This window comes from Habropoda laboriosa, unplaced genomic scaffold (assembly GCF_001263275.1).
Source record: "Habropoda laboriosa isolate 0110345459 unplaced genomic scaffold, ASM126327v1 scaffold578, whole genome shotgun sequence".
NCBI classification, from domain to species: Eukaryota; Metazoa; Arthropoda; class Insecta; order Hymenoptera; family Apidae; genus Habropoda; species Habropoda laboriosa.
In genome coordinates, this window is record NW_017100941.1 from 507654 (window position 1) to 528181 (window position 20528).

Here is a 20528-nt window from a genome sequence, read left to right on the forward strand (position 1 = left end):
AAATTAGAAAAACATGAAAATATGTGAACTAACGGTAACTGCAAGTTGATAAGCAACTTTCTCGTCGCCCCACGAAAGACAATCTTTCCCAGAAGCTGTTACATTTGCGGTTCCTGCGTATTGGTTTCCTTTCCCGTAAATGCAGCCTGAGAAACGATTAGAAAAGAAGCATTTTTTCAAAATCTACGAATAATTTCAGTTGTGTCGTACTTGGAAATTATTTTGCTTAGAAACCTCCCTTAGGAGTAATCGAAATGTATTTAAGTACTAACTAAGAAATTCATACCAATATCGTCGTAGGGCCTCTTGCAAATGTACGAGTGACCTTTGTAAGAGGAAGCACAGTCCTCGGTGTCCCAAAAGAAGTAATCAGCAACGCAAATCGAGTCCGGCCTCTCGTGGCATGGAAATTTGCGCTTCATTACCAGGCAAAGAGGACGAGAGCCCACGAATGGGGCGTGTTTTTTGTCCTCCATCCAGCCTGGCCACCATTTGGTGAATCTAATTACGGTTAATTAATACAAGTGTTAGGTGAAATGATTTTATCGCTGGCATTTCAAATAGTTCCACACCTTGCAGTATTAATCTGTGCCTGTACTGTAAATTATGGCAGTAAATGTAGGCTTATACCTTAAAGAATTAAACAGCTCTCCGTCATTTTTTTTAAATAAATCTTGTAATATTAAGTATTAAATATCGTAGCTTAAATGTTAAAAAATGCTAACCATGGTTTAAATATCAAGAGCCTTGGCTCAAACGTTAAAATTTCCATCTAATATTAAAAAATGTATTTTGGAAGACAAGACGTCTAAAACAGGAAGATTTCGAGGCACCAAATATTTTTAAAAAATCTACACATTTTACTGAAATAAATTCCAAAAGTACCGTTTTGCGTGATAAATCCTTCCACGTCATGAAGCATAAAATCCTCGAGCCCTTAATCCTACTTTAAGCCAACTTATCGCACCTAGGATCGACAGATCGATAGGACGAGTACCGTTAACATAATTCCACGTAACGTCGTATACAAACTTCGTCTCACGAAGACGTTAACAATGAATCTAGTTTTATTGTATCTAAAAGTGTCTCTACCCTGCAAAATTACCAAGGGAACTACCTAAATTTCGCTCGAGAAGAATCCTCCCAGAGCCACAGGGTGCGATTCAGGGTGGTGAAACCGACGCCAGAAGTCATAATCGACGCGACTTCCGGATGCTTTTGCGACAGCCACTCGGAGACGAAATCGTTTTCCGCTTGGCTGGTGATATCGATGAGCCTCGCCTGCCTCTGCGAGCAATAATCCAGCGCTTCCGCGTGGTTTAATCCGCTCTGAGGATCAGCCAAGTGATAACATTGTCCTTCGTATGATATCTCATCTTTGCGACAGTGCGCTACGCGGTTCTGCACGCATCTCACGCCGACCGCGTCTTTCTCCACGCGGCACTCTTGCTCGTGCGTGAATCTGCGAGACGGTGAATGAATTAATTGAGAAAATTGAACTTTTTGGACGTCGAGAGATAGATTAGATAGACACTAGTTGCTTGTGCAACGTAAAATATTTAAATATGATTCCTAGAGAATCGAAGAATGCTTAAATATGATTTCTAAAGACCCCCAACGGGATGCTTAACTATGATTCGTTACTTAAAAAAATATGAACTTTTTATGAATCACGTTAGCATTGTTGGAAACTGCGCTCTGACATTCTCCGTTTTCACCGTTTTCTCTGATATTTCAAATATTTGAAAATTTCACAGTGTATCGTATTATTCAGTCGATATTTTCAATACTGCAAATATTATCGATATTTCATTGAATATTTGCTGTTTCCAAAAACGCACAAGTTACCAAAAATTCAAGCATAGGTTAATAGGAGATCCGTAATGAAATGAAATTTTAGAAATGCCTGCTAATTAAGTTTGCTAACTTTTATGGATGTTACACTATGACTCACAGCGATCATGTGAAATCTCTCTACCATTTTAATCGCTGTCGTAAAGTGATATTTCAGGTCGAATAGAGTATCAAACCGAATAAAGTATCATAAAACGCGACGAAGCGCTTCGAACGGCTGAAAATTAGACGTCATGAGAATTCTTGCATTACAATTCATAGAATATGAATTTCGAGAAATGTTTTGCTAAGCAAAATTTCGTAACTGCGGGTCGTATGATTTTTCCTTCCTAAGATGCTTCGATGCAAATTTCCGAGAACGTAATTAGCAACGTGATTTATGCAATATTTGTTCGGAACGTCAGCGACATCGGAAGCTTCTTATCTGAAAGAGATATGCATGAATCATCATCGGAACGGCGTCTTACTTGCACGATTGAAATTTGGCCTCGTTGCCTTGACACGAGACGGAATTTGCGGCGATCCAAGTTGGCACGCCGTTTCGATCGTTTCTTCCTTGCCAAGCCATCTCGGCGCCTCTGTAAAGAACAAAGGAATTTCTGTCGCTTCGTATTCGAGGATTCATGCATCGTAGAATTTCTAGTTTTAGAATTTAAAACGGACAACATAAATTTCAGGGTAGAATTGGAAAATTTTGTAAATGAAAAAGATTCGAAGGGGAACGTATTTACACGTTCGGCGGCATAAAAGAAAACAATTCTTTTTAACCCTTTGAGCACTACGTTTCGAATTTTACTCCAAAGTAATGATCTAGTTAATTTACATCTGCTTTTGATATTTTAACACATTACAAAGGTATAAATATGCAAAAAAATTCACTGCTCGATGAATTTTTAATTAAGATTTATATTGCAAAATACCTCGTGTATCCAAGTTGTTTGCATACGACGTGCGCCTCCTTCAAAGTCCAGCTGTTCTTCGAGTCGCAAACAAGTCCCCATCCGGGACTCACTCCTTGAACTTCAACGTAGCCATCGTGAGGTCCAGAACCACCTCTGAGTCGAATCACCTGAAAATACACGAATTCAACGCTTGAACAGATATTTCAGAAATAAAAATTAATTCGAAAGTAGAAGTATGACATTACAGTCCCTGAAAATTTATTGTTAACGTAAAAATAACAACCGTCTTAACGTTAACAAAGCATTTTACCTGTCCAGAAATTGGCGTTCGCGGAGCACTTTTCTTCCAGCGATTTATTGGTTCCACCGGTGGCACGTAGTACGATGGAAACGGTGGCTCTTCTGCAAAATAATATTTTTCATTTCTCGATATTTCATAAAAGCAGAACGATAAAAATATTGCAGCCGACAAATTTGTAAACGACCCTAAAATCCTTAAAAATAATCAACTTATAAGATATCGTACGCATACAGTAAAATGTTATCACAACTTCAAACTGATCCAGGCCCAATGTTAACAGATCGTTCCAGGAGCAATTCATGCCAGAAGCGAGTCAACTTAGCAAATTGTGCAAAAACGAGACTAAAACTGAAGAACTTACCTGTACTCTGTTGAACCTCGAGATAGATCGTTTGAAACTCACGCTTAAGACAATTACAGACTTACCTTTCTCGAACGGGCCAGCCTCGATATTGAAAAGATCTACGTCGACCTTCTTCTTATTGATTTTCATGATAACAGAGGATTCCGTGGTCGTTTCACTTTTATTGTCGAAGACTAACACCGGCTTCCACACTTTCTTATCTACCAGCACGTCCACCTCGGAGTCCAAATCAGGCTCGATAATATCTGGAAGATCTATACTCGAAGAATCTATACTCGAATCTGTCGTTGTAGCGATACTTTGAGGTCCATCTGAATTTTGCAGAAACCTTTTCTTCGGTGGAGATGTTATACGTTCTTCTGGAATTTTTTCAGTCGTACTACTCGTGGACGGATCGTCGGAACGAGTAGGCGAGTCTTCGAAAGGTGGTTCCAAGATGATCGATGGAACGCGTGGATATTGTCCAGTGACGTTCGGCGTAAAATTTGGACGAGGCAGTTGGTCTGGAGGTTGGAGATTGGTGGTCGATGTTGGACGTTGAGTAGCATTTGGCGACGCGAAATTGGGAGTGTTCAAAGTGTGCTTCGGAGGCTCGTAAAACGGCGGTTGAAGTTCAACAGACGGAACAGCTGGATACTGCCAGCCAAACGGAAACGTTCTGTTTTCACGAGGCGGTGGTTGCAAATTTGGCGATGGTACAGGTGGATAATAATTGATCGTTCCTGAGAAATTCATCGCGGTCGGAGAAGCCAACGATTTATGGGGAGGTGGATACGGCAGGATCGCGCGATTGTAACTGGTACCTGATAAACGAAGCAGTTGGATGAAATTGGAGGGGAAAATAATCGAGCGACGATCGTATCAGAATTGAAAGTACTAAAAATAATGAAGAAACTTCGACATTTGATAGACGTTAATTACCAGATTCTGCCAAATCTCCGGAACCCATGGAAGTTGAATTATTTGGCCAATAATTCTTGGGAGCTCGACGATTGTATCCATTGCTTCGTGACGGATTGTTTGACCCAACAGAAGGAGTGTTTGGAGTAAGTAACGGTGGTTCGAGGACCATCGATGGTATATTATCGAAATTCGTCATCTCAGAGCCGACGTAGATATTTTGATCATTTTTGTTGTATTCGTTTGGATTTGGAAGATCGTTCGGTCTGTAGGTTTTTGTTTTCGAGTGACCTTGGTTCACTTGGATTTCTTTAGTGATAAAATGGCCCCTTGTGCCGTTCAAGTTCACGTAAATGTTACTTGGATAAGTAGGCGAAACATTTTTCACTCCTGCGGGAAAAATCAACGAAATGATGAAAACGAGAAAGAGAGTTTCTAAAATTCGTTACGTTCACTCACCAGGTCGATTTTGTCCTTTGCCACTCTCAAACATATTCGGCTTCGACATCCATTGATCTAACTTCGAATCCACTTCCTTGTCAGCTGTGCTCTGATAAACATTGGTCCCGGATCCCCATTCGCGAAATTTGTCCTCCTCGTTAACGGAACCTGAAGAAAGCGAATTCTTAAAATTCTTTATTATGTTTAATAAAGTATATAACCCACTTGATATCGTGAAACCAAGGAAAGAAAACCTTCACACCGAGCAAGACACTTGATAGATTTGTTTCTCTCTCTTTTCGACGTAAAATAATCGTATTTACCTGTTTCTCAGCAATTACAATCAGCATCCTTCGTCCAAAATTGAAGATTATTCTTGCAAGTCTAACTTATTGTCGTTATCTTACTTACAACAAATTTCAGAAGAATCTTCAAAGCTCTCACCTAAAGATTCTCACTGTAATCGTCACACTTCGAAGACTGATACGAATGAATTTTTCACACTGAAACGATGCAACGCAACAATCTCATGCTCTGTTGCATGCCGTGCATTATTAACTCAAACATGCCTTGTTCGATCCGGAGAAGCTAAACGTGTGAGCAAAGTGCAAGTTAAAGGAGCTAATAAAAGGTAGATAAAATACAATTTGCAATGTTTATTTTTTCCCTCTACTGGAGTATCCATTTGCTAAATACACATAACATAAATCTACACCAATCTACATTTTAAAATATTAAGAAAGGACGTAAAATATCACCTTGATCCCAACGTCGATCAGGTGGCCGTTGCTCAGGACCAAGTTGACTCCAACTGGTAGGAGTGTATCTGCTTCCTCTCGTCACGGGTTGAGTCCAGGCCGTCTTATTCTCCACGATCTGCGTGTCAACTGGCCTCTGATTCTCGTTGTCCATGTGAACGTTCTCGTTTTGAGCAGGCGGTTGATCAGATCTCGATTGAGTGAATCCGGGAACAGTTCTCCCGTACTCTTGTCTGTTAGGCGTAAAATCTTCGCCGTGTCTTCGGTTCGCTGGCACGTTGCCTCCAAAATCCACTTTGTCATCTTTTGTCCGATCGAAAATTGGCTGTTGCGTCTGTTGGCCGGATTCCTCGGGTTCCCATTCGTAATCGTGACCAGGTTGAGGTTTGTCTTGGCTACCATGATGGTAATGGTGATGTTGATGATGGTGTCCTTGATTCGAGGGCCAATTTCCAGGTTCGGGAACTCCTTGAACTGGTCTCTGAGGATTCGGTTGGCCGTGTGGAGGAATCGGTTGCTGTGTTTCCACGTTTCCGTCGGAGTCGTACGTTGGTTCGTAGTGGTGATGATGATGATGGTAATGGTGATGGAATCTGTTGTCGTTATTTCGATTCGGATTTTCTGATCCGTGGTTGTGAGGCCACTGTGTAGGAGGAGGAAACGAGCCTGGTGATTGGTTCCATTCGTTGTGTCCACGAGGCATGTTAGTATTCGTATTGTGGCCAGCATGATGACCGCGAGCATAAGGTGGCGTGGCAATTGTCCAAGCATTCGGTTTCCAACTTGGTCGCCACGTCGGTCTTAAAGACTCCCAATCTGTTCCTGGACGAGTGGTCGTCGTTGTTAAGGGACGATTAGGATATCCGTGGTGGTTCTGCTGGTGAGAATGCTGCCAGGTTCTCGAATCTGTGGAACCGTGAGACGACCAGCCTGGAGCTGGCTGTTGCGTACGAGTTGGTTTGTCTATGAGCCAATTTATTGTAAATTGTAAATTTTGTGTACTTCTTAAATATGAAGTTATTTTATAGTTTCTAACAAAAGTTCTTGAGCTCAGATTGCAGAAATGTTTGATTTATATACTGACGTTCTTTTTAATGAGACAATCGGGTGATGTTGCTTTGTTACAAATTTCCGAAAATTCGGAAAGAATTGTATGTTTGTTAGAAAATATTTACAGAAATATGACACTTTTAGCTATGGCGACACCAGTTGTAATCTTGTCCAAATTTCGTTTACATCGCAGACAGAAGTCTGCTTCATACTTAACGTTTCTCTTTCTGTCAATTCATTTTCGAGGTATTCTAATTAGTAGCCTCCTAACGCCCGTGATTTGAAGGGTGATTTCACCCCCTAAACACGAATATTCGCAGCTAAAAAGAAATACGTGTCTAATATTTTTGGATTCTCTAGCTGTTATGAAGGTACCGTTTAAAATCGTAATGTTCTCTGACACACTGTCTACACTGTTCTCTGAAATTTGATCGATATCGCGAGAAATTACCTTTGTCACAAGCAGGTACGTTATAAGGCCAATCACAGACGGAAATCAAAGGATTGAAGGCTGTTCCTGGACCACAGTCCATGATAAACGTTCCACCGCGATCGCATTGAAGAAACTTCGTACACGTTTCTGGATGAGGTAACATTCCCGTGTAATCCGGAGGACAGGTGATCTTTACTGGTTGATTCTCGTTAAATTCTAACTTGCTGTGTCCGTTACTGTTGGGATAGGGAGGAACCAGTGGTGTCGTGACTTCTTCTTTAGATTTCAGCGCGTCTATTCGACGAAATTTATTTAGGATCTTTTAATCATTGCACGTATTATACGTATATTGATTCACTTATGTTTTATTACCTTCGCAGCCTCTTACTTTGTTGGGCCAATCGCAATTACTGATTGCAGGGTTGAACACTGTGCCAGGACCACAATCCATGACGAACGTGCCACCATTTGCACATTGTAGGAATTTTGTGCAATCCGAAGGATGGGGTAACAAACCTGTTATATGGAGTGGACATTGTGGTTCCTGTAATTGGAATTTAACATTGTTCAATTGCCCTAAACAAGTACTTTATATTCAGTGTTCCTTTCAAGCGTCAAAATTTTTTCCAACATCCTTTATATTTCTTATCAAACTTGTTTACATAGAACAAACAGATTACATAGAATGGAACGATGGTAAATATCTCCAAAATTAGGAAAGTCAGAGAATAAGTCTTCGAAAGAAAATTGTTTCGTATATAAATGAATGTTCCCTTTCTTATACAGTATTTATTATTTGTATATTCAAGAATAAGTAAATATTACAGCATTTCAGTATATTATTGAAGGGAAGATTTTTCCAATGGCATTTCTCAATGACTTTACTGTATGAGTTTTAATAAATAAATATAAGACGGTAGAATGTCTCTAAATCTCTGCAAAGAAATCGCAGCGACCGTATTTTACACCAAATTACTCTTCGATAAATCGAGACTTATTCAAAATCGTAGTTTCTATTGGTCCACTCTATATAAGTAATCGTGTTTAAAGGTACTTCAACTGACTTGTAGTCTTCCATTTTCCGGATAACCGTGATGGTTACCAGGCACCAATGGTTCACGTCTTCCCGACGAGTCCAAGTGTTCGTTCGACGGAAACTCAGCAACCTCTCCTCCGTAACACTTGACTTTATGTGGGAAATCGCATTCCAAAGTATTCGGATTGAAGAGTGTGCCAGGAGCACACGGTTGAACGAAAGCTCTGCCCTTCCAACAGTTCACGAAAAATTTACAATCCGGAGGATAGATGAACTGTCCAGTTGAATTGAATTCTGGACATTGAACGCCCATTTCGGTATCATATCGAGCCACTGTAAGTTTCTGGCTCGCTGGAATAGGAATTATCTCCTTATGCGGTTTCTGAAAAATGCTTGAATTGTCTAAAGTAATCTAAAAGTTGAAGCACGTCGTATATTATACAGTTGAACATCATTTAAAAAATTCTTTAACAGCGAACAACCTTTTGAGAAAAATTTCAGAAGAATAATTATCAATATTTTTGCCAAACTGAATATCGCTGAATGTTGCCTTCTGAATATCGCCTATATTGAGCGATTGAAAAGCTGCCAAAGTAGCATGAATAACACTTCGAACCAAAGATCTTTCTAAACAAACGCATAATTAATGTTACCGAGTCTTCATAAAAATCCTGATCGTCCTTCGTTCCCTTCTGCACGTCATTTTCCTTGGAAACTCTCTGCTTCTTCCCTTTAGTCTCCTGCTTCTGTTCCAGATCCGAATAATCGAGCGGGTTCGAAGGAAATTTTTTACTCTCCTGTTGCTCGAATTGACTGTACTCCAGCGAATAACCGCCATTTTTGTCGTCGTTGGTCGTGGTTTGAGATTCGTCTGCGATCTCCGTCCTTTGCTCGATTCCACTTTCAGGATTTCTGCTCCACGGACTCCAGGTCTTCGTTTCAACCTCTACGATGTACGGTTCTCTGGGCACCGGTGGTTCCGTAGTGCCCCACCATTTTGGAGAACGCGATAGATCATCGCTGCCGTTGTAGCGCGAGTACCAAGGAAGATCTGATTCTCGTCGATTTGGCGGCTTTGTCGTCGCTTCTCTGGGATCGTAAATCTGTAGAAAAGTATGGGTACGATGAGTTCCAGAGGGTTTTATGTAAAAGCTGAAGGAAGGGAGATATCTACGAAGTAAATTATAAGCATTGAAAATTTTAGAGAAAGATTGATAAATACATATATATATTTCTTTTCATTTTTAACTTCTGGTAAACGATGTTTTGCACATGAAATTGATTATGGATGATTCAGTTTTCGTTATAATCACAGTCGATAGATTATGAAAGGATTGAAGCAAGGAAACGATGTAATTTCATTGTATATGGTATTTTCTATGAATAACGTTCGTGTCAAACTTTAAACAACGATTATTATTTATATATACACGAAAAGTGTGTAAGAAAGTGAAATAGTGGATTTATATTAATAATTATTCATCGTAAAGTTGTTTGAATTATCCAGAATAGCGGTAGCACTTTTTACAGTTCTATTAAAACTAATTTGATCTAGTTATCGACACAAAGTTTTTATTTCAACGTGACCCAATTATTGACACCAACTTTTTATTCCAATCTAATTATTCAAAGCTTAATTGATCATTAACAACAAGCATGCAAAATATTTGTCTTGTTATCGAACTGCTTCGCATACAGCGCAATTTATGATAAATTAACAAATACAATATATTTTTAACGCCACATGTCAGATCTGCGACACAAAGTAGCAAACACTGTACCAAAGGTTGACATACAAACAACATTATGTAAAATCAAACGTCATTGCACAATTGAACTCGTTAGATGCATTTTATTTCACTGTTTACAGTTAACAGGCGCACTAATCGTGAAAATAAATCGTTATGCAAATCTAATTATCCAGAACGCATTATGCGTTGTATCATTTTTTCGCGTCAATTGTTCTCTGCTTTTATCTTCTACATTATCAACGGCTTATCTCGTTAACGCGCATCAATAGGATATTCCTGTCCTACAAGGACAAACAATGGGAATTAAGAAGAGAAATTAGACAGAAGAACGAGTGAACGTTCGTGTTTCTATCATTCACATCACTCCGAGCACGTTCGAAGCAATTAATTCTCGAAGCACCAGCAATTGTCCGCGATATTTCTCGGTAAATCCTCGTCTTGATTGTTCACTTCGGAGGTCACAAGAGGAAGAAACAAGAATCCAGAGAATTTCCATAAATTTGAGCCTACATTCTTATCAGCACCATATCAAATTCTAATGAAATACCGTCAAACACGTGAAACGTTCAATTATGAAAACGCAGTTTTCCTCGAGCCTCGATTACTTATCTCGGCTCTTCACACAAAACAAGCTTCAACAAAATTCAACCTACGTTCTTGTCTAATAAAACACCGACAGAACCAGGAACAGAAATTAGGCAGAACCGTGAAACAAGCCTTCTCCAGAACAAGAAAAAGAAGAAATGCTCGACTCGCTGTGTCAAACGGGTACACAAGGAAACGTCGAAAATTGGCGAATCGTGGACGCTTTGCTACCTCGAAGAATCGATCCGCGATCCATCCGCGTTAAAATCACGTGGCCAGCAAGTGGCACGGCCGGGGTAGGGCAGGACCAAGAAGGGAGGAAGAAGACGTACCGCGTAGGCGAGTGTGACGATGGCACAGAGAAGAAGAGCGAGAACGACGGGAAAAGTACCGGTACCACGCGACATCATCCTCGACGCTTAAACGATACTGCGGGCATCGCGGCGCGGCGATCTCGTTTTCCTCGTGAAATCCGTGGTTCGATCGCGATCGAGACGTCGTTAGCGTGTACGTACTTACCCAGAAGCCGCAGATAGTCGGTGTTCTCGAGGGAAAACACGCAGCGGTTCGGAGAAAGAAAAGGGTTATCAGTCGGCGGAGGTCGAGGGTCGCGACGCGGAGATCAACCGTTCGAGAAACGGAATCGCTCCGTGGCTGGTGGGAAGAACGAGGAAGAGCAGGATGAGCAGATACGGGCGTGAGAAGGCGCGAAAGAGAGGAGATGATTTTATTACGGCCGAGGAAGAAGGACGGACGAGCTGTTATCAACAGGCTAATGGAGCGAGTGCACACAGAAATGTTTGCCAATTGACTCCCGAGAGAACAAATTGGCCCTCGTTGACAACAATCAGACGCGCGGAGCCTGATAAAGAAGCCGACTGCCGAGCTGCAAACATTGCAGCAATGAAAACGAGATGGAGAATAATTGGAGAGACGTATGGAAAGGTGGTTTCGTGGTTTCTCTGCATTATTTTATTATGGTTCGGCTACATTTTCGCGGTGTGAAGGTGTTGCAGCGGGACGAATTCGGGAGATCCTTAGGGTAGTTTCGATCAAGGGAAACTGTGCTTCTTCGGTGAACGACTATCACAGTTGATGTTCCCTCGTGCACGATGAGTACAAGTGCCGGTCGCTGGGTCGAACATGTAGGTGTACTGACAGTTTGTCAAATTGCACACCCCTTTCCGGCATAGTAGGTACTTTGAACAGTCTTCTGGGTACGGCTTCACGTCGAACTCTTTGCCCTCCTGTGAATGCACGAGCAGATGGGAGAGTGGTATTTGTGCAGAATTGGAGAACGTCGACGGTATCGTGAAATAGGGAGAATTTGACGACAATAGCGTTGCATTTTTCTATTGAACTGGTAGAAAATTATATTAAAGGAAAGGGAAGAAGTAGTTAGGACAGAAGAGTTGGATTGGAGAATGTGTTCTCTCGCATTGCAGAACTGTAGAATAGGGAAAACTTGACGATAATAACGTTGCCTTTTTGTACGATTTTATTAGATACATAGTACTTTTAGTGAACTGGTAGGAAATTATATTGAAATAGGAAGTGACAGAAATTAGGACAGGAACATAGGCATGAATTGTTAAATATCGCGAATTTGTGGGAAGAATTTGGCAATAACAATGTGGTTTCTTTTCTATAATTTTATTAGACGTGTGTGGTCATTTTTGGAGTTATAGAAATTAGGACAGAAGGGTAGGATGTTGAGAATAATTGCGTGCAATGATATTACAATGAAGGAGAGCATCCGAAAGTGTGAACAACGAAAAGTGTGTGTAAAGTAGGAGACAAATGAAAGATGTAATCAGGCTAATGACTCATGTACTCGCGATAAGATATTCCTATAATAATTTGAATGATATTTTTACTTTGGTGAGGAAACGATAAAAGGTGTGTGTAATCTTTCGGATGTTGTCTTAAGAAGTTACGCGTTAAACGACACGTCTAGCTGTATAAGCTTCTCAAGTGAATAAGAGAAAAATAGCGATAATAGCAGAATAATTGCAAAGAAAGCAATAGAATGTAGTCAAAATACAAGTTAAAGATAGAAGATATTAAGAAGAATACTTAATATCCGGAAGCGAGATAACAGTAACGATAGAAGCTACTGTAAAATATAAGCAAACTTGTGTATCTTCGTTTTTGAACTTTATTACTTATTACTTAATTAAGTGCTTAATGTAACATATGTAGAAGCTTTTGTCAAGATACGAATAAGAAGGTAAAATTTCTTTTATAATAGATCTTATACTTACCACTTTCACCCTCTTGCCAGAGGAAACGGAAAAACAACAGCACAATACACACAACAAAATGAACAATCGAGATCTCATCCTATCGCATGCAAAAGGGTTGCTTTGTTCGTTATATATTATCGTAGGTTACAATAGTAATGGAATTATCGCGTTTAAATCTTCAGCATAGAAATCACGCTTTTAACGAACCAACGAACAGAACGATTTATCGAATTTTTTCCTATTTTTCTCAATGTACCACCGACGATTATCAGTTTGTCACGCGAGCAAAGGTCGTCTCTGGACTGTTGCGGTATAGTTTTCGCGAGCAGTGACCAGCTTGCATAAAGCATCAGACGTCGTTCAGTCGACGTGTAGGGCCACTCGAAGCTAAATTAGTAATTGTCAATGATACTCATTGGAACAACAATGGTACAGCCCGTAAAACGTGCCTAATATTGTTTATCCATTGTTATACTCGATCTTTAAAGAGATAGATAAGCTTCGCTGTAACGTTGAAATTGAACAAACAAGAAGTTGTAATTCACGAGATAGTATTTTTCAATTGACAGAAAGCTACGTTGTACATGTCACTTAAAGGCTTGTAATAGTAATGAGAAACACCGGTGTTGTAAATTTACACATAGTAACTTTATTCAATTATTCCACTTCCTTAAAGTACAAGTCACAAAAGTTGTGGAAATTGTGGTGCCTTCTTCATAATGCTGTTGCTTTCTCATTTTTACATTCACGTCGAAATTTCAAGCATTTTATTATCCAGTTTATCCGCGATTCCCACAATCCTGACGGTTCATCAGAGGATAATCACAGGTACCGATGTTTGGATTGAATTCTGTTCCTGCGCCGCACGATAAAACGAAGCATCCGCTATTGTCGCAGTGCTGGTATTTCGAACAGTCACCTGGATAGGCGTAAACTTCTGCCTAAAAGTAATTAAGACATAGTATGCATAAGTGTGTATTTCATATTTAGATCTGCAAGCGTGTGGATGTTGAAAGAAAAATTTGAAATTTAAAAAATTTTACAAGCTGAATAATCTGACTGTTGATAATAAATCCGTATTTCTACAAATACAGCAACAAAATACATACGTATGTTAGTCCACAGAAGAAACCAGTGCAAAGAATCGCGCATAGCAGAAGAGTCGAGAGCTTGATACTAGCCATGACTGCAAATCCGTTTCTCGAATCTACAAATCCGTTCTTCAAAATGTCTTCTTTACCAATGAAATTGATTTTATATATACTGCGCCTTCTAAGTATAAATAAGGAACATGATTTAATGTGCTATCTGCAGAAGCGGATGTTTTCTTTTTTTTTTTTTCTTTTTTTTGGTATGTGCAAGGTGACATTTTTTACGACCTTAGTTCTATACAACACTGAAGATCAAAGGTGCGAACAACATCTCGATTATGCTCATTCTTAGAAGGAAATCTTGAAATAGTATTAGCGTATATAATAGTTTCATACGCTAATGTAATAGCGTATTATTAATGATTATTAATAACACATTGATAATTACTTCTTCTTTATTCATCTGTCTTAATAAATTATGTAATTACATTCGACATAATAAGAACAGATCATTGGTTTCATTCGAAATTTACGTTTTCGTTAGTGATCTTTTTTTCCAGCGAAATATGCCTATTAAACGTTTACGCAGTTCTGTATACGGATGCTGCAATTCTATAGCGGTTTTAGATATTCCTGCAAATCTACGAAACTTTGGGGACAAAAGTAATAGACTTTGTAACACTGAGCAGAAATTATTAGTTGCCCAATACAAATTTAAAGACTGAAATATATAATTTGCAAGTATTAATACAGAAAACGGTAGAACGATCGGATTGATTAATTTAATTTTTCTAAAATGCGTATGTAACTTACCGATGGTATACACATCATGATAGGCAAAAAACAAATCGTAACTGCTCTATGGAAATACAAGATGAATTTTCTCAGTTTTGTATCATCTACATTATATAATACTCGATTTATCTGCAAATTATATCAGTTACATGTAATAATATTCACGTTTATGTTAAAAAGTTCACACTTACTTCTATTAAGATTAAACCAGAGAATGTAAAAATTATAGGAAGCACAAATAAATGATCTATGTCAGTAAGATCTTGTATCCATCCAAAACCACCATGAGTTAATCCTAAGTAATCCTGAAAGGTAACTAATATGGGAAATTTATGAGCTTAGTCTACAGCTAATTCTAATTTAAAAGTGCTACACAATAAAAATACTTATTCACCAGGAGTTCTCTCGGGTAACATATACGACATGTTTCTCACTGCAACTGAGAAACTTAACCATATTGGTGCTTGTAATAATATTATTGCTACACTTTTGAATGGATGACAGTTTTCTCTTTGATACAATTTGTTTGCCTCTTCTTTAAACTATTATAAAACCAAAAAGAAATGATTTCATAAACATTATTAATGTAAATAGAAAAATGTCATAGCATTTTTCCAATTAGTCATTTAACTACATAATATGAATAATTTACTTATTCAGTGTGTTAATACAGCAGAAATATACAAAAAAAGATAAATACTCTCTTTGCAAAAAGAAGCATGGCACGCTTTGAGGATATTTCATTTGTTGCCACTTTCATTTGTATATCCATTTTTATTCTTCTTGTTGCATCCTTCAATTCACCTTGTAAGTTTTCGTGTCTAGCTCTGGTTCGATGCTGAAATAATGTCACTTATAAATATTTTTCCACACATGAATCATAACAGTATAGCTATGATCATAGCATTATGATTTACTGTGACAAAACAATAATGGTACTTACATCATATACAGTTAGTGGTAAATGTATAAATGTTCTTGCAATAACTGCACTGAATACAATAGTTGCCCACCATGGTAAACCTACATCAAAATGTACTACTCTCAAAGCATCAGTGATCAATGCAACTGGTAGACTTTCAGAAATTATTTGGAAAATGCCACTATTGTATTTAAAAGCTTCATTTACAATTACAGGTGATGAACTTCCATATTGTCTAATATTATTTACAGTAACAGCATAATGATTAATTGCAACTTTTTTAGCTAATACTGCCTCCTTGCTACATAATAATGATCCTTTAAGGATTTTATGTGTAACTGCTTGTTGGTGGGAAGAAATCGTTTTTCTTTTTGAAAAATTTTGTTCATTTGAGAAATATCCCACTAATGCTTTATTGTCAGAAAAAAGATTTTTATGTATATTTTGACAAGAAACATTAGAAATATAGTGACTAGACTGACAGCATTTAATAAAAATATTGATGTCACATTTCAGATTTAATACAACTTTTTTAAACATTTGTACAGTCATGATGATATAATAACAATAAATTTAACACTTGCAAAACAAGTATAGTAGGAAGCTAGAATGTGATCATTTATTTACATCGGCACGATAACAATGAATAGGTTAGGTTTGCTGTTAGGTTAGGTTTTATTCAAGAACTAACATGTGCAATTTTTTCTATTTCTCACTTTGTAATACACTTAATAACATAATAAATAATACTTTGTTATAAATTGCATCTCCAATTAAACAATATACAAGAATATTCATCTAATAAAAACTTAAATCTATAAGTTTCTTAAATACATTAACATCTTTAATATTAATGTCGTTTTATTTCTATCAGTAAATTAAAATACTGATACAAAATATGTATTTCATTATTGTAAAATGCAGAATGTTTTCACCATAGACGATGTACAGAATAGATCCATAAACGAGGTACAGAATATCACCCAATGCATTCTCTTGCCATGTCACGAGGGCTCTAAAGACCCCCATACCATTTTCGTGCAGATTCCAACGTTACCAGTGGTGAGAATAAAAATTAAATGTGAATATGAAATTATAAATAAAATATAAGACAGGATACGTTATAATCGTTACCATTTTAGAACAGATCTGAATTACTAATAATAATTGCTCATTATTTCTTCAGCTTTAGATCCCTTTTTCGTTGTGAATGGTTTCATTAATGTCAGTTATGTTTACAATTACCGACTGAGAAAAGTGTTGTGAACAGACGAATGGAAATTGGAAATTTATGGCAACAGAAGGGAAATATTTGTACCAAGAAAACAGCAAGAAAAACTGTCGCCAGATTGTGTTATGGCGACTGCAAAGCACGGTGAGTGTTCCATTATGATTTAAGAGTATTTCGGAGGAAATGCCATTGGATATTTAATAAAAATCAACGGGATAATGAGAAAGGAGCAGTATTTAAACATCTTGGAAACACACGCCATCGGAGAATAGAATTATTGGCAATAAATTCGTCTTCATGCACAATACTGACACTATATTATAATTTATTTAATTTTGTAATGGAATATTATTAAAATGATGAGTGTTTTGTAAAAGGATATGGATGTGGTGTGTAAGGGAGAAATGAATACACTGTAAAATGCTGTGAAACAATACTGGTATATTACAACCTTTTGTAAAATACATTTTGTACACTTATCTTACAATAAATAATTCATATTTTCTTAAATAATTGCATTTCTTCATTTTCCCTGAAGATGTGGAAGTCCTTTCCTTGATTCCTGTGGTGGCCCGAATATTCCATCTGTAACACACAAAAATAACATTAACTTTCATATGTTAAATAAAAGTTTGCACAATGTTGCAAAAGCGCAATCGGGGTTGCAACTTTGTTGCCGAAAACCGCTCCCGAAAATTGCACAATGTTGCAAACGCGTTCTGGGTTTGCAACTTTGTTGTCGCGAAAATTTGCACATTGTTGCACGACGCGCCGTTTTGCAACTTTGTGCTTTTTTCGGGAGCGACTCTCGGCAACAAAGTTGCAAGCGCGATACCCTCTTTGCAACTTTGTTGCCGCGAATCGCTCCCGAAAATTGCACAATGTTGCAAACGCGTTCTGGGTTTGCAACTTTGTTGTCGCGAAAATTTGAACATTGTTGCACGACGCGCCGTTTTGCAACTTTGTGCTGTTTTTGGGAGCGACTCTCGGCAACAAAGTTGCAAGCGCGATACCCTCTTTGCAACTTTGTTGGCGCGAATCGCACCCGAAAATTGCACAATGTTGCAAACACGTTCTGGGTTTGCAACTTTGTTGTCGCGAAAATTTGAACATTGTTGCACGACGCGCCGTTTTGCAACTTTGTACTTTTTTCGGGAGCGACTCTCGGCAGCAAAGTTGCAAACCCAGTACGCGTTTGCAATAATGTGCAAATTTTCGCGACAACAAAGTTGCAAACCCAGAACGCGTTTGCAACATTGTGCAATTTTCGGGAGCGATCCGCGGCAACAAAGTTGCAAAGAGGGTATCGCGCTTGCAACTTTGTTGCAGAGTGTCGCTCCCGAAAAAAGCACAAAGTTGCAAAACGGCGCGTCGTGCAACAATGTGCAAATTTTCGCGCCAACAAAGTTGCAAACCCAGAACGCGTTTGCAACATTGTGCAATTTTCGGGAGCGATTCGCGGCAACAAAGGTGCAAAGAGGGTATCGCGCTTGCAACTTTGTTGCCGCGAATCGCTCCCGAAAATTGCACATTGTTGCACGACGCGCCGTTTTGCAACTTTGTGCTTTTTTCGGGAGCGACTCTCGGCAACAAAGTTGCAAACCCAGAACGCGTTTGCAACATTGTGCAATTTTCGGGAGCGATTCGCGGCAACAAAGTTGCACCCCCGGTTCGCGTTTGCAACAATGTGCAATTTTCGGGAGCGAATAATAATAGCGATAATAATACGAGTTAACGATGTTACAAGCGAGAACAACGCTTGTAACGATGTTACATTCTAGTGTAGTGCTTGTAATAATGTTTGCGTTCGAAATAACGCTTCTGATAATGTTGCTATCAGAAATAGGGATTCCAGCAATGTTTGCGTTCAAATATAACGCTTCAAGCAATGTTGCGTTCAAAAGTAACGCGTACAACAATGTTTTGCATTCGAAATAGTGCTTCCATCGATGTTGCATTCGAGAATAGAGACTGCAACAATGTGTGCATTCAAGTTTCAAAGATGAACAGTGAAATAAGAGTATCTTGCTACTTAAAAGTCACCGTTGAACGATATAAAAGTTCTTTTCCTACTACTGTAACCGTGTCCCACACCTCGATCAATTTGCAACCTCAACTTACACGGAAACAAAGGCTCCGCGCAAATAAAACGTCATTATACATTCTCAATATATTTCTCCACCCTTATAAATAACCCCTCTACATAGATTGTGTGCCATGAAACGTACTAACCATTTGCACGCCAGATAGTTTCTTCCTTTCTCCAGATTGCTAGCCGCTATAGAACAAATGCTTAGACCGGGTGAAAACAAAATCGGCTGGTTTTATAATAATATTCCGCGGGTGGTTCGCGGAACAATAATATTTCATTAGTGGATGATTCATCCCTTGTGTGCATGTTTTACTGCTTTCAAGAGATCGTCAAAGTTCTACCCAAGAAAGTCAATATGTGTAAATAGTTTATGCCTGAGTTAACAAAGGAGGATTTTTTACCTATACCTCTCAACTTTACCATCTGTATGGTAACAGGTGGACAGATTTCTTCTGTACCTTCTCTGCTCCATTATCATATGTGGTAATTTCCCACCAAGTAACAACCAATGGTAATATATATTTTCACATAACATGGTAAATAACACTCAATCACGAAATAATTTTATGTTTACGGCAAAATATAATTTATAAAATAAATCATCGTTTAAAGAACGTATCAATTCTTATAATACAGAAATTTCGTATAATTCTTCTCCAACCTATCAACAACTCTCAAATATTGTAAAGAATTCGATTGCTATCGATTTATATACCATCATTAAAACGACATACTTATAATCCTCAATTTCAACATATAAACTACAAAAATCACTAAAATTACTCTTAATACACACATTACATTCAAAATTTATCATTTCAAATCAACCACATCCAACAATAGACACTTCTACACAAAAAATACAACGAATTCTAAAAATTCACCAAAAAGGGATACAACAAAACTATTTCATATTTACCATTACAAACGTAATTGTCGAATAAACATTTATCTCCATTCACTGCACACTCTAATCCACGAAAGAACAAGTCTAACTGTGATGTCGAATATCTACGTACCAAATATGAACCAAAAAACAAAAAAAAGGAAAGAACGAGGACATCTATATATCCCATTGTCGACGGAAGTTGCTCGAATCGAAGCTCAATGTTCATTTCACGGCTCGGGGAGTTGGAGAGAGAGAGAGAGAGAAAGAGAGGGGACGTGGCTCGTCGAGTATCTTTGCATTAACATTTACCATCATCCCTTCTTTCTCCGAAACCGCACAGTTCTGGCACCATCGTGTCGATTCTCTATCCACCCCTCGACGCCTGGAAACCGGAAGAAACGACGAGCGTACTACCATCTCGTCGACAAATGGCATCGCGGCGCCTGGCAGCCACCTACGACGTCGGTCTAATCTCGAGGGAGCGCGGTTGGTCGTCAGAATCCAGGCTCTTTTCCGTCGTCGAATGGGCGTGCTGGAAACGCCCATCCACTCTTGCTACATAGATCTGCACCCCTGTGCCGTCTCAGGGGTGGAGTCGACCAATGACACGGTGGTAACGTTCGTCTGACAACGTGGCCTTTGGAGCCGCCCCCGCATTTCCCGTGGCTAACTAGCACTACCCCACTATAGTCGCGTCAGCCACTCGGCCAGCAAGTCCGCGGGCCGTCTAGTCGCCCGTTGGAATTCCCCACCTATCCTCCTGTCACCATCCTCTGACCCCTCTTCATCTGCGCTACCATCCACCCCCCCTCCTATTTCTGGCCAACGTACCAGCCACATTGAAGAAGTGGTGTACATCGTGCAATAGCCTGACTAAAGCTGGATCT

The 20528-nt window shown here is 38.9% G+C and overlaps 3 protein-coding genes across 3 annotated transcripts in view; all 3 read right to left on the bottom strand.

The window, feature by feature from the left end:
- The window catches only part of LOC108577555, a 17771-nt gene extending 6866 nt beyond the window's left edge, over positions 1–10905 (bottom strand). Inside the window, exons 1-15 of the mRNA XM_017940735.1 lie at positions 10708–10905; positions 8693–9142; positions 8068–8421; positions 7376–7547; positions 7022–7297; positions 5521–6483; positions 4781–4930; positions 4343–4711; positions 3484–4224; positions 3067–3158; positions 2775–2923; positions 2322–2432; positions 1118–1462; positions 287–501; positions 34–146 (exon numbers count right to left, since the gene is read on the bottom strand). Of these exons, the coding sequence (XP_017796224.1) occupies positions 34–146; positions 287–501; positions 1118–1462; positions 2322–2432; positions 2775–2923; positions 3067–3158; positions 3484–4224; positions 4343–4711; positions 4781–4930; positions 5521–6483; positions 7022–7297; positions 7376–7547; positions 8068–8421; positions 8693–9142; positions 10708–10785 (4578 nt within the window). The 5' untranslated portion in view covers positions 10786–10905. The remainder of the gene's footprint in view (positions 1–33; positions 147–286; positions 502–1117; positions 1463–2321; positions 2433–2774; positions 2924–3066; positions 3159–3483; positions 4225–4342; positions 4712–4780; positions 4931–5520; positions 6484–7021; positions 7298–7375; positions 7548–8067; positions 8422–8692; positions 9143–10707) is intronic.
- A 2394-nt stretch (positions 10906–13299) lies between these two features.
- LOC108577592 lies at positions 13300–13851 on the bottom strand. The gene is made up of 2 exons (XM_017940775.1): positions 13731–13851; positions 13300–13562 (listed from the first exon to the last, which is right to left on the bottom strand). Exons 1-2 carry the CDS (start codon positions 13803–13805, stop codon positions 13401–13403), a joined length of 237 nt encoding a protein of 78 aa, XP_017796264.1. The 5' UTR covers positions 13806–13851; the 3' UTR covers positions 13300–13400.
- A 390-nt stretch (positions 13852–14241) lies between these two features.
- Positions 14242–15981, bottom strand: LOC108577557 (mitochondrial inner membrane protein COX18). The gene is made up of 6 exons (XM_017940736.1): positions 15451–15981; positions 15208–15345; positions 14902–15049; positions 14699–14823; positions 14526–14636; positions 14242–14433 (listed from the first exon to the last, which is right to left on the bottom strand). The coding sequence occupies exons 1-6, from the start codon at positions 15979–15981 to the stop codon at positions 14242–14244; spliced, it is 1245 nt and encodes a 414-aa protein (XP_017796225.1).
- Positions 15982–20528: the final 4547 nt, after the last annotated feature.